Source organism: Patiria miniata, unplaced genomic scaffold (genome assembly GCF_015706575.1).
Source record: "Patiria miniata isolate m_02_andy unplaced genomic scaffold, ASM1570657v1 HiC_scaffold_10, whole genome shotgun sequence".
NCBI lineage: Eukaryota > Metazoa > Echinodermata > Asteroidea > Valvatida > Asterinidae > Patiria > Patiria miniata.
In genome coordinates, this window is record NW_024037048.1 from 13,112,478 (window position 1) to 13,124,635 (window position 12,158).

The 12,158-nt window shown below is 41.6% G+C and overlaps 1 protein-coding gene across 1 annotated transcript; it reads right to left on the reverse strand.

Moving 5' to 3' along the window:
- Positions 1-3,910: 3,910 nt before the first annotated feature.
- Positions 3,911-6,677, reverse strand: LOC119733837 (endophilin-A3-like; the record flags this gene model as incomplete). The annotated part of the gene is made up of 3 exons (XM_038207208.1): positions 3,911-3,946; positions 5,768-5,901; positions 6,569-6,677. Coding segments are annotated over 3 exons (279 nt in total), but the record flags the coding sequence as incomplete, so codon positions are not given.
- Positions 6,678-12,158: the final 5,481 nt, after the last annotated feature.

Here is a 12,158-nt window from a genome sequence, read left to right on the forward strand (position 1 = left end):
TTCTTCCTTGCTGATCTTCCAAGGAAACTTCTCCGTGGTCTCCCCTGCTTCCTCATCCGGCATCCAGGGTTTGGACAGCTCCTTGAACCGTCTCAGGCTCTCAGTCCTTGGGCTTCTTGTTCAGGTCCGGGATGACCTCCACGTCCGAGCAGTTGATGCGGAACTTGCTGAGCATGTTGGCCATGTTCATCTTCTCCCTGTCCATTTGCTCCTTCTTGCCCGTGGCGGCAAAGACGCGCAGCTTGCATTTCTCCCAGTTGGATTTCATGGAGATGAGGTGATCGATGAGTAGGATCAAGCCTGGGGGTGGTGGGAGGTGGGGCGGAGGTTTGGGGGGGGGGGGTTCAAAAACAAAAATTATACAGAGCATTATATAAAGCATGTGTTTCCTTAGACATGCAGCCATCCAGAATAACCTGAGAGATCTCTGATGAAAGGCTCCATGAAATGAATTGGACACTGAAACATAAATTAAAATAATAAGGCCAACCAAGAACAAAAAGTGTGGTGTTTTCTATTACATATAAAAAAAACCAACTGTATGGTAGGGAAGGTAAAAATCTGTTTTGGGGGATTAGACATTTCTATAGCCTGAAAATATAGGGTGGGATGAAAGTCATTAACATTTACTTTTTTCCTCTATTTTGCATGCATTAGTTAACATGTGAATCATTCTGCACTACTGACCAACTTACACAAAAATAAATAATATAAAATTTATAGTTTTCACTGTAGGGGGGGGGTTGCTTGAGCGCAAGGAGGAGATTCTACCTTCTCTTTGAGCGTGGTAACTTCTTCCTTGCTGATCTTCCAAAGAAACTTCTCCGTGGTCTCCAGGCTGCTTCCTCATCCAGCATCCAGGCTTTGGAGAGCTCCTTGATGATTGTGTTGGTCTTGATCTTACCCAACCCACCAATCTAGACGGAAACCAATCAGGAAGGAAAATGTGAATGAATTTGCTCTAAATAAATTGTGACCAGGTCTTGGAAAAGACCAACGTTTGCGTTGCAAAAAGCCAAAAACCTGGACAAATCTGGTTTAATGATCTTGTTACACATTTTGCAACTTTGACTTAATTTTTTAAAGACCTGCTTGCATTTTACTCAAACTGTTCATCAAAATTCATTCCGCAAAGTCTTCTTCAAGTACTCAACTGTGAGTACACATTTCGGTACTCAAAATACGGTACTCGAACGACAGTGCCTATTGTCCTCCAACGTCGGTTTGTGCACTAAGTCTATGGGAAAGGTTTAGATCAGGGAACAAAGGAAAACACAAAGCCAATTAATCCTCGGAAGCATAGCAGAAAACGACAGTGTGCGCGTTATGGTAAGTGTGTACAGTGTTCGTATATTTTAAATGCAATTTTTGTTTTTCTTTTAAAGCAAACAAATATTATACGCATTATAAAGTATGCCCAAAAGAAATGTCCGTCTGACTATTTTGAAATAACTACAAAATCATGAAGTCCAATTTGAAAAAGTTTGATTGTGCAGATACTCCCTATCTTAGCCTCAACCCCGATGAGTTTCATTTAATTTCAGTCACGCATCACTGCACACTTGTCAATTGATCACAACAACATTTTGGGACACTGTGACCAAGTTCCTTGCCTTAATCAATTTCAGTGCTGTGTTAAGTAAGCTGTGTAAAATCCTGCATGTTGTGAAAAGGGCTGCAATGGGATTGGAATCATTTGCCTGGCTATCAGTCATCACGGCAAGACCTCGGTTTAATGCTCAAGGGCAAATGATTCCAATCCCAAACCACATCAGACTTTTTTTCCACAGACACTTTTTTGGGGGCATAATGTATGTCAATTAATAATGATATAGGATGAGATTTGAAGGTTTGCATGGTGGAAAGATACTAAGACAAGATAAGTTTGGCAGTGGCACCATGTGAATAAAACTCTTTTCTGAGTATGTGTGGTTCTGAAAAGAACCGGAGGGACTCAGCGTTTCGAACAGTATGCTCTGCCCGTCGTCAGGAGAATGAAGGATTCCAACGATGATGCGATGTTATAAGGATGGGTGCGGTGAGGCGTGAGAAGGATGCAAACTGGTGAAGCTCGAAACCGGTGAAGCTGAGACAGGATGCAAGTTGACTGAAGGATGCTGGATGATCACTGGAGCGTGTCAGTACACAGTGAGGGGGCAAAGGGAAGGAGCTCAGGGGTATAGTTGCTTCTCTGATGCGTCGGGGGTACCAGCGGTCGATGCTACTGAGTATTTCTGCTTGGCTTCAGTTGATCGGGTGGTCTTCGGTGTGGGAGTGTTTGACGATGGAAGATTTCTTGAAGTCTCCCTTCCTGCCATGGGCTTTGCGTTCATTGAGTCTGGTGGGCAGGTCCCTGCCAGTCTCGCCGATATACACTTTGCCACATTGACATGGAATCTTGTACACTCCTGGTCTGCATTCTGGGTCACACCGATCCTTGTGTGAAGTCAGCAGGTTCTGCATCTTCAGAGGGGCTGTGTGGAAGACTCGAATTCCATGCTTATGGAGGATCCACTGGATGTGATGAGACGTGGTGCCTAGTAGGGGAGGGTGATGGAACTAGGGGCCCTAACTAGTTGGCTTTGGGTATAGGAGACCCTACGGCCGGGAATGGTTCTTGGGTCTTGTGTCTTGACTTGGCTGGTATCCCTTGCGCTGCAGTGTTGTGGTGATGTGATGGAGTTCTTGAGGTAGGTGTTCATCATCAGCATACAACGTCTGCGACGATGAACACCTACCTCAAGAACTCCATCACATCACCACAACACTGCAGCTTCACCAGTTTGCATCCTTCAGAGATGCCACAGGGTCTGCTTGAAAAAAAACGGAACTGGGTCTGCTTGAAAAAAAAAACAGAACGGCTGCTTGAAAAAAACGGACTTTTTTGTTAATGAAAAAGCCACTCCGTGTCCGACAAAAAGTCCCCGTTGTCATCTTTTATCTTGTAGCCAAGCCAAGTTCTGTTTATTTTTTAATTTTGCTTCTATGGCCTTTAAAGCTGTCGGTTCGTTCAATCACTTTGACTTTTTCCATATTCCTAATATTTTCTGCCTACCCGAATTTCCAAAGTAATATTTGACATGAAACATGCACGATTCAACAACACTGCTGTCGGTGTACATGATCCTTGCATTACGCGATGCGCTCAACGAAAACATGGTTGGTACCCGCATTTTTTGTATTCACATATATCACTGCGATCAAAAACCACCAATAGAAATGATGGACTTGATTTCCAGGCTGAATGCTACCGGTACGTGTGCTTAGCACACAACACGCCCGCACGCGGTGAAGCACGCGCGAGGCGCCGTTGTATACTGCGTGCAATTAAGTACGTTGGCCGCTTGTATCGCATGCAGGCTCGGCAACAACATACACAAAGACTGTTTTTAAGACTACTTCAACGAACAATGTTGTGCCATGCGTGCGCCTAAATGTACTAAGTCAAGGTAAAAATCAACGCATTTCCACAGTTTTTTTTCTCTTTTTTCTGGTTAATTTGACGGCCGAAAAAAACCGGAATTTTGTGAGATTTTTTTAAAAACTGGAATTCCGGTTTAAAACCGGAAAAGTGGCATCTCTGATATTCCTTCTCATGCCGCACCCAGCCTTATAACATCGCATCATTGTTGGAATCCCTCATTCTCCTGACGAAGGGCAGAGCATACTGTTCGAAATGTTGAGTCCCTCCGGTTCTTTTCAGAACCACACATACTCAGAAAAGAGATTTATTCACATGGTGCTACCACAAAACTTATCTTGTCTTAATAGTGTCATGTTAACAATAGAACTTTTAAGTCTAACGTTATTTTGTTTTAGTTATGATTTTAGTAATGTAAGATGATTTGATATGATGGAGTTGAGATAATCTGTTGCCTACCTTTTGCTTGCTTTTTCTTTTGTAGTCAAAGTCAAGACGTCGCCCCTGCAACTTCTTCCGATGGTGCTGAAAAAAACAAACATTGGGAGACAAATAAACTTATTGTTTGACAAGAGACATTTGCACATTGCTGTAAGGCACCTTATATAAATTATGGGTCAAAGTGTGACAATTTTCGAGTTCCTGTTATCTCTGAACATGTCATTTGCTGTTCAAGTATCATTAAGAATGACTTCAACAATTAGTTGGGTAGGTTGTCTGCTTAACATAATCACTCTTGGTGGACGACTGCATTAACCCTAACCTTCCCAAATCCTCCAAAATCCTCTTTGCAAAATGGAGGATTTTGCAGGATTGAGGCTGTTAATTGGCAAAAATGTGTGGCTGATTTTGCAGGATGCACTGTGTCAAGGTCTTGGGCTGGGCCTTGTGTTTGTTTATGCTCAGCTGTGCATAAATTATACTTGAAGTCCTCCGCACTGCTCCAGGATGTCACTGGCTCTGCCTCAACATATTGACAGTGATTGCTGGAGGATTTTGCAGGATTGAGGCAGTGATCATTCTTCCACGGATCACATTCAAGAAATAACGGAGGATTTTGCAGGATTGAGGCTGCATGCAATTTTGACATGGAGGCAGTTGGAGGATTTTGCAGCATCATCGCAAAAATGCCCAGGGAGTTAGGGTTAAGAATGACTTTAAACAATTTTGTATTCGTTGTGTAGGTAGTTTGCTATTCATAATCACCCTTGGAGGACGGCTGCATTAAGGAGTGCATCAGAATTATAAAATCACAGATGTCAGATGTAACAGGGACAGGAAAAAAGTGGACCCCAAATTTATCGAATGACCCAAAGTACACAGGCATAAGTTACAACCCAAATCAACCAGTAATCGATCACTTGTCTTGTATCAATTTTTTTCCAGATTGGCCACAATTTGTGCTTGAATTTCCCCGCAGGTGGCTGTGCAACACAGTCCTGCTTCAATCAAAATAACCAAATTCTGTCAGATTCTGTAAGATGGAACTCACGTTGATCTCTTTCAGATCTTTGTTCTTGAGATGATCCAGGGGATCCAGGAAGTTCTGTCTGACGTTCAGATCGAAGACGCCCTTGACTTCAGAAAGTTGCCTCAGTGATTCTCCCATCTCGACCATCGCCGTAGCTGTATCCAAAAAATAACCAAACATTTTTTTTGTTTTTTTTATTGATACCTATAAAAAACAACATTTTATTGTTCTGTTGTTTCCACCAAAACTAAACAGCTGTGCTAAGTATACCCTGGGAGCTGAGATGGTCTATGAAATGCATGGTCTATGAAATGCATTATTAGACCGAGTAAAAAAAAAACGGTTTCCCGTCTGCTTTTTTTTCCCTCCACCATGAGGTGAGGTATATGTTTTCATCGGCCTTGGTTTGTCTGTGAACAGGATAACTCAGGACAAATGCGGAGGCACTAGGCTCACGTGAATCGCGCACTCCGGACTCCTTCGACCAAAACATTTGCGAGCCTCGTCTTTAAGAACGCGTGTACATAGTCGTGGCGCGACCTCAAAAATGGCTTCTAATTTTGTTTGCCGGATTACGCTATATGAGAATGTAATTTCCAGTAACCCTGGTTAACCCTTCTGTTAGTGAGCATAAGCCATGTCTGAATGACATGGCTACGGCTAACACTAGCCCACATGGGAAGTGGCTTCATCTGCTTCCATAGGTGCAACTAATGTATTAGCCGTAGCCACTTCATTCTGACGTGGCTTTACGCTTTTTCCTTTTCCCTAATTTGTGCTTGAATTTCCCCGAACGTGGCTGTGCAACACAGTCCTGATTCTATCAGAATCAACCAGATAATGGGTGATGTTAGATTCTGTAAGATGGAACTCACGTTGATCTCCTTCAGATCTTTGTTCTTGACATGATCCAGGGGATCCAGGAAGTTCTGTCTGACGTTCAGATCGAAGGCGTCCTTGACTTCAGAAAGTTGCCTCAGCGATTCTCCCATCTCGACCATCGCCGTACCTGTATCCAAACAAAAACAAAAACATAACAAAATCCATCTTTTTATAATACCTATAACAGGAAAGATTTTATTGTCCTGTTGTTTCCATCAAAATGAGAACAGTTGGGCTAGGTAAAAAAGCAAGTGTTCTTTCAGCAAAACGAAAACAATTCTCATAGGGATGCATGTGAATTGTTTTTGTGTGCCGAAATAACACGTACATTTCTTTGTGATCCATGGACAGATCTTTAAAATGGTGTTTGTGTTCAAAATTCCGTAACTTGAAAAGCAAATGAGTGATGTGAATGATTCTTGTGTTAATTCAAAGCCCATTGATTGGGCCTTCATATCCTAGATTTGGAAAGTGCTACAGGCAAAACTTTATTCAAAAATTGGTCCTGCCATTTGGGTTTCATCTTTTTTGACTCACCTGTATATTGCAAATGTATGCATTTATAAATAAAAAAAAAAAATTAAAAGTGGGTGCAAGAAAGGCAACCGGCAGGTACGAGAAACGGTTTATTTCTTACTTGGCCTTGCATATCTGAAGTGCTGGGCCCTACATAAATTACACAATACTCATGGTACTATGTTGGTGGATTGGAACACTGATTAGAGCACCTTTTTGAGAGCTTTATGATCAGTCTACCCCAGAAGGAAAGAGAATACATCTTGAAGCTTGCTCACCAAACGTTGAATCTTCTCCTAATTCTCTGCCGTTCTTCAGCATGAATTCTCCCAGGAATCCTACGGGTTGTTGAGGCTTGGTTCCTCCTTTGTTCTGACCACGGACTTTACTCATGGCTCTGGAGACTGTTCAGGAAAGACAATACGATTGATTAGGGTCAGCACACAAATAGAAGATCTATCTCTATTTGGTTTGTTTGAAGTGAATACTTAGACCTGATTCAAACCAGTGTTCTATAGTCACCCCAAACGTAATTATTAAAGGTTACAATTAAAGGTAATATACGACATTTGCAAACATCAACAAACAAAACTACCAAATTATTACGAAATACTTTACTTGACTGTAGGTGAATGACAGTCTCAGACATCCTGTGAAATCATGGCACATGGTGTGCTGTCATTTATAAGAAAAGTGGAATTTTTGTATTGATTTCAAAAGATGGTCGGTCGACCAACGTAGGAAGAAACTGATTTTTTCCAAATAATGCCCCAATTTACCAAATTTATTTAGACCACATTTTTTGCAAGCAGTAACACATCCGTGAATGGATGCAAGCCAGCTAGTCTGGTTCCCTGAGCTCAGGGAACATCACAAGATCCGGCCCAAGACCTTGTAAAGCATTTGAAGAGTACATTTGCAAAAGCAGATAAGAGCCAATTTTACAAAAATGATGAAAACCCACCAACTAAATATTTTCCCTGAACACCTACAATCATTTTTCAAATTCAATGAACTAAACAGTGAAAGTATATAAAATGCGTTTAAAGTCCGGTTCCGGAATATTATTTTGTGCGTTCCAGAACCACAAGGCGGGAGTCTGTGACACGTTGTACTGTATGTTTGTACACTACAAGCGGCGGTTGTCCGTACTGTATTCGCAAAGTATCGGGAACATAAATTTTGCATAAAATTGTGGCTCGAGTCAACTCGAGTCATTACAACTCTGACCAATGGCTATTCTTAACATAGACATTGACAAAGTGGGAAACTAAACACGATGGAGCTTGGTAGCTCAGTTGGTAGAGCACTGGAACAGCAATCTGGAGGTCCCAGGTTCTATTCCCTCTTCCTTTCAATTTGTGGATTGTTGTATTTCCCTGTACAGGCCACAGATTATTGAATTGACTGGTCGCCCTGGATGCAGGCCTGCCCTGGTTCACTTCGTCTCCCATATCACCAAGAGCACAAGCCTTCTCATATGCGGAGCAGTGCTGATCGTAAGTAATCTGCTACAGTCGCAATTTGTCTGTGATTTGACAAAAGCTTGTCCCTGTGAAGCATTATGATCAGAACTTAGTTGTGCGGATCATAAGTTATCTGCTATAATGGTACAAGGTCCGAAAATGCATCTTTAGACGCATCTTTGGAAACAACCTTCTTTAATTGTTTTCTTCAAAATGACAGCATGCAAGAAAGAATAATTTCACAGGCAGTTCAGAGCCATTACTATCTTTAAAACAAAGTATGCTTTTCAAAATGAATGTTATCAATTACTTTTTGGATAGCTGCAAATGATCTACTCTACCGTGAACAACCAGTGCAAGAATTTCACATTTTTTTTCAGTTTAAATTTCTTCGTCAGGGGTAGCATAGACTAATTTGGGGACAACCTCTTTCAGCATGTTCAGATGGTTCTGCGGAGGCACTAGGCTCACGTGAATCGCGCACTCCGGACTCCTTTGACCAAAACATTTGCGAGCCTCGTCTTTAAGAACGCGTGCACGTAGTCGTGGCGCAACCTCAAAAATGGCTTCTAATTTGCTCGCCGGATTACGCTATATGAGAATGTAATTTCCAGTAACCCTGGTTAACCCTTCTGTTAGTGAGCATTAGCCATGTCTGAATGACATGGCTACGACTAACACTAGCACACATGGGAAGTGGCTTCATCTGCTTCCATAGGTGCAACTAATGTATTAGCCGTAGCCACTTCATTCTGACGTGGCTTTATGCTTTTCCATTTTCCCTAATTTGTGCTTGAATTTCCCCGAACGTGGCTGTGCAACACAGTCCTGATTCTATCAGAATCAACCGCATAATGGATGATGTTAGATTTTGTAAGATGGAACTCACGTTGATCTCCTTCAGATCTTTGTTCTTGAGATGATCCAGGGGATCCAGGAAGTTCTGTCTGACGTTCAGATCGAAGGCGTCCTTGACTTCAGAAAGTTGCCTCAGTGATTCTTCCATCTCGACCATCGCCGTACCTGTATCCAAACAAAAACAAAAACATAACAAAATCCATCTTTTTATAATACCTATAACAGGAAAGATTTTATTATCCTGTTGTTTCCATCAAAATGAGACCAGTTGGGCTAGTTAAAAAAGTAAGTGTTCTTTCAGCAAAACGAAAACAATTCTCATAGGGATGCATGTGAATTGTTTTCGTTGTGCTGAAATAACACGTACATTTCTTTGTGATCCATGGACAGAACTTTAAAATGGTGTTTTGTTCACAATTCCATAACTTGAAAAGCAAATGAGTGATGTGAATGATTCTTGTGTTAATACAAAGCCCATTGATTGGGCTGTCATATCCTAGATTTGGAAAGTGCTACAGGCAAAACTTTATTCAAAAATTGGTCCTGCCATTTGGGTTTGTCTTTTTTGACTCACCTGTATATTGCAAATGTATGCATTTATAAATAAAAAAAAATTAAAAAAATTAAAAGTGGGCGCAAAAAAGGCAGCGGGCAGCTACGAGAAACTGGTTTATTTCTTTACTTGGCCTTGCATATCTGAAGTGCTGGGCCCTACATAAATTACACAATACTCATGGTACTATGTTGGTGGATTGGAACACTGATTAGAGCACCTTTTTGAGAGCTTTATGATCAGTCTACCCCAGAAGGAAAGAGAATACATCTTGAAGCTTGCTCACCAAACGTTGAATCTTCTCCTAATTCTCTGCCGTTCTTCAGCATGACTTCTCCCAGGAATCCTACGGGTTGTTGAGGCTTGGTTCCTCCCTTGTTCTGACCACGGACTTTGCTCATGGCTCTGGAGACTGTTCAGGAAAGACAATACGATTGATTAGGGTCAGCACACAAATAGAAGACCTATCTCTATTTGGTTTGTTTTAAGTGAATACTTAGACCCGATTCAAACCGGTGTTCTATAGTCACCCCAAACGTAATTATTCCAAAGGTTACAATTAAAGGTAATATACGACATTTGCAAACATCAACAAACAAAACTACCAAATTATTATGAAATACTTTACTTGACTGTAGGTGAATGACAGTCTCAGACATCCTGTGAAATCATGGCACCTGGTGTGCTGTCATTTTTAAGAAAAGTGGAATTTTTGTATTGATTTCAAAAGATGGTCGGCCGACCATCGTTGGAAGAAACTGATTTTGCCAAATAGTGCCCCAATTGACCAAATTTATTTAGTCCACATTTTTTTGCAAGCGGTTACACATCCGTGAATGGATGCAAGCCAGCTAGTCTGGTTCCCTGAGCTCAGGGAACCAGACTAGCCCAGATCCGGCCCAAGACCTTGACACAGTGCATCCTCATAAATCAGGCACACTTTTTTGCCATATAGCCTCATTCCTGCAAAAGCCTACATTTTGCAAATAGGATTTTGGAGGATTTGGGAAGGTTAGCGTCAATGATGTTCCAATTTTGGTTCTTACCTGGATTGGGCTGAAGGTATTCTATTGTCTTGTTCACCAAATCATCCACTGTGTGACCTGTCACATCAATTTTCTAATGAAATAAAAAATACATTACCCAAAGACAATGAGAAGAATTCAATAAGCATAAATAATGTCAAGCAATATTTACTAATACTAAATGTGTTAAAACTTTTTTCGCTATGGCAGGAGATTCATACCCTGGACTCCGTTGCGTGTACACAACAGAGTCCAACCTGGGCTAGGACTAGGGCTAAGTTACACTTACAGCAGACAGGGCTCTGGAGTGCTCTGAAACGTGCAAAACAAAACGGGCAAAGAAAATGTCCTCAGTATTTCACCAACCAAGTTTGGAGACTCAATTCAATTTTCAAAGGAGATTTTTCTTCAATATTTTGCACATGAGAGGGAAGTCAAGTGATTTCAAAATGGGACTAAATACTAGACTGGAACATGTCCAACCATCATGACCATATGGTCCAACTATTTGAAAAGACTGACCTCTTCATTCAGTGTCAATAGTCTGGTGGCTTGACTACGGAGAAATGTGTAGTAAATTGAGACTAGTTCCCGCTTCATGCCACACGTTTCTTAAATTCTTTTGGCATGGTTGATTGATGCAGTACTGAAGCTGTGTTGGACTGGTTGTTTCAGGTGCCAGTCTATTTTCTTGCTTTGCATGTTTTCAATACCATAAGTTTTGGGACTCTCATACACAGTATTGAGAGTCCCAAATTTTCGGACTACACTTACAGTAGTCTGAGTAACTTGGACCCAACTTATCGTCTTTTTAACATTCAGATTTCACCCTCAAAATGGCCTCCCAATTACTAGATAGGCCACCTGAGGTACAAATAGACATCGATGATTAAGATGGTTGTACTGAAGTTTATTTACGATCCGGAAGAAAAGTGAAATTTCCTGTTCAATTCCGAGAGCTCCCCTCGCGATCATGAACACGTTAAATTTCCGACTCGTGTTAATGTTTGAACGACGTGATGTAGTCTTCATGCCCAGCGTACATTCAATGGTCCCCATATCCCGAGTGCGATTCTGTTACCGAGTGCGAAGCATCGATTATGATAATGAGTAGACTGGATCTCGCTTGTGAACACAAGTGGATTTCAAATGGTATAAGACAATCGGGAACTAGCTTGAACTGGTTTCCGCCCACAAAAGCTGTCCTAGTTCCCGACTCTCTATTAGGCCAAAAAAAAGAATATGACTCTGCCGTTTTCCTCATACATCATCTCAATGAAGGACAGTCATTGCAAAAATTATGCTAAGACATGAATCTAGGACTAAGAAACATTTGCAATTTTAATGTTTAATGAAATACTTCAATTTTCTTGACTCACCATAGACTTTGTACCGCTGAAGTGGCGTCAGGTTGCAACATTCTTTCCATGTCTGCTGCCCATTGGAGATCAACCTGCTAGCTGTACTGCCATCAATTGCATATGCTGCATTCCTCTGACTCTGTGTCTTGCATCACTGGCTGCTCATGGCATGCACGTCATCAATTTCTATGAAAACCGTAGGATAACAGAAAGACACTTTTATCTGTATCAGTATATGGTTGCAGAAACCTATTCAGGCATTATCGCAACGGAGTATACTCAAGGCGCTGGCAGTTATGTCTATTAATTATTAGATGAATGAAGTACATGAGAAATATGAGACCCATTATGTAGCACCTTTTATTGGTTTATAAGTTGCTGCGGCCACTTAGCGAACAAGTCTTTAACGTGTATACAACACACGGGACCTACGGCTTTACGTCCCATCCGAAGGAAGCAAGTATGGTCAAGTGCCTTAATGCTTAAGGCCAAGTGTCCGCCGCCGGCCGCCGGCGGGCTCGAACCCACGTCACTGTTGCCTCTGAAACACCAGAACATGAGTCCGGTGCTCTTAACCGCTAGGCCACGACATTCCATTTATAACA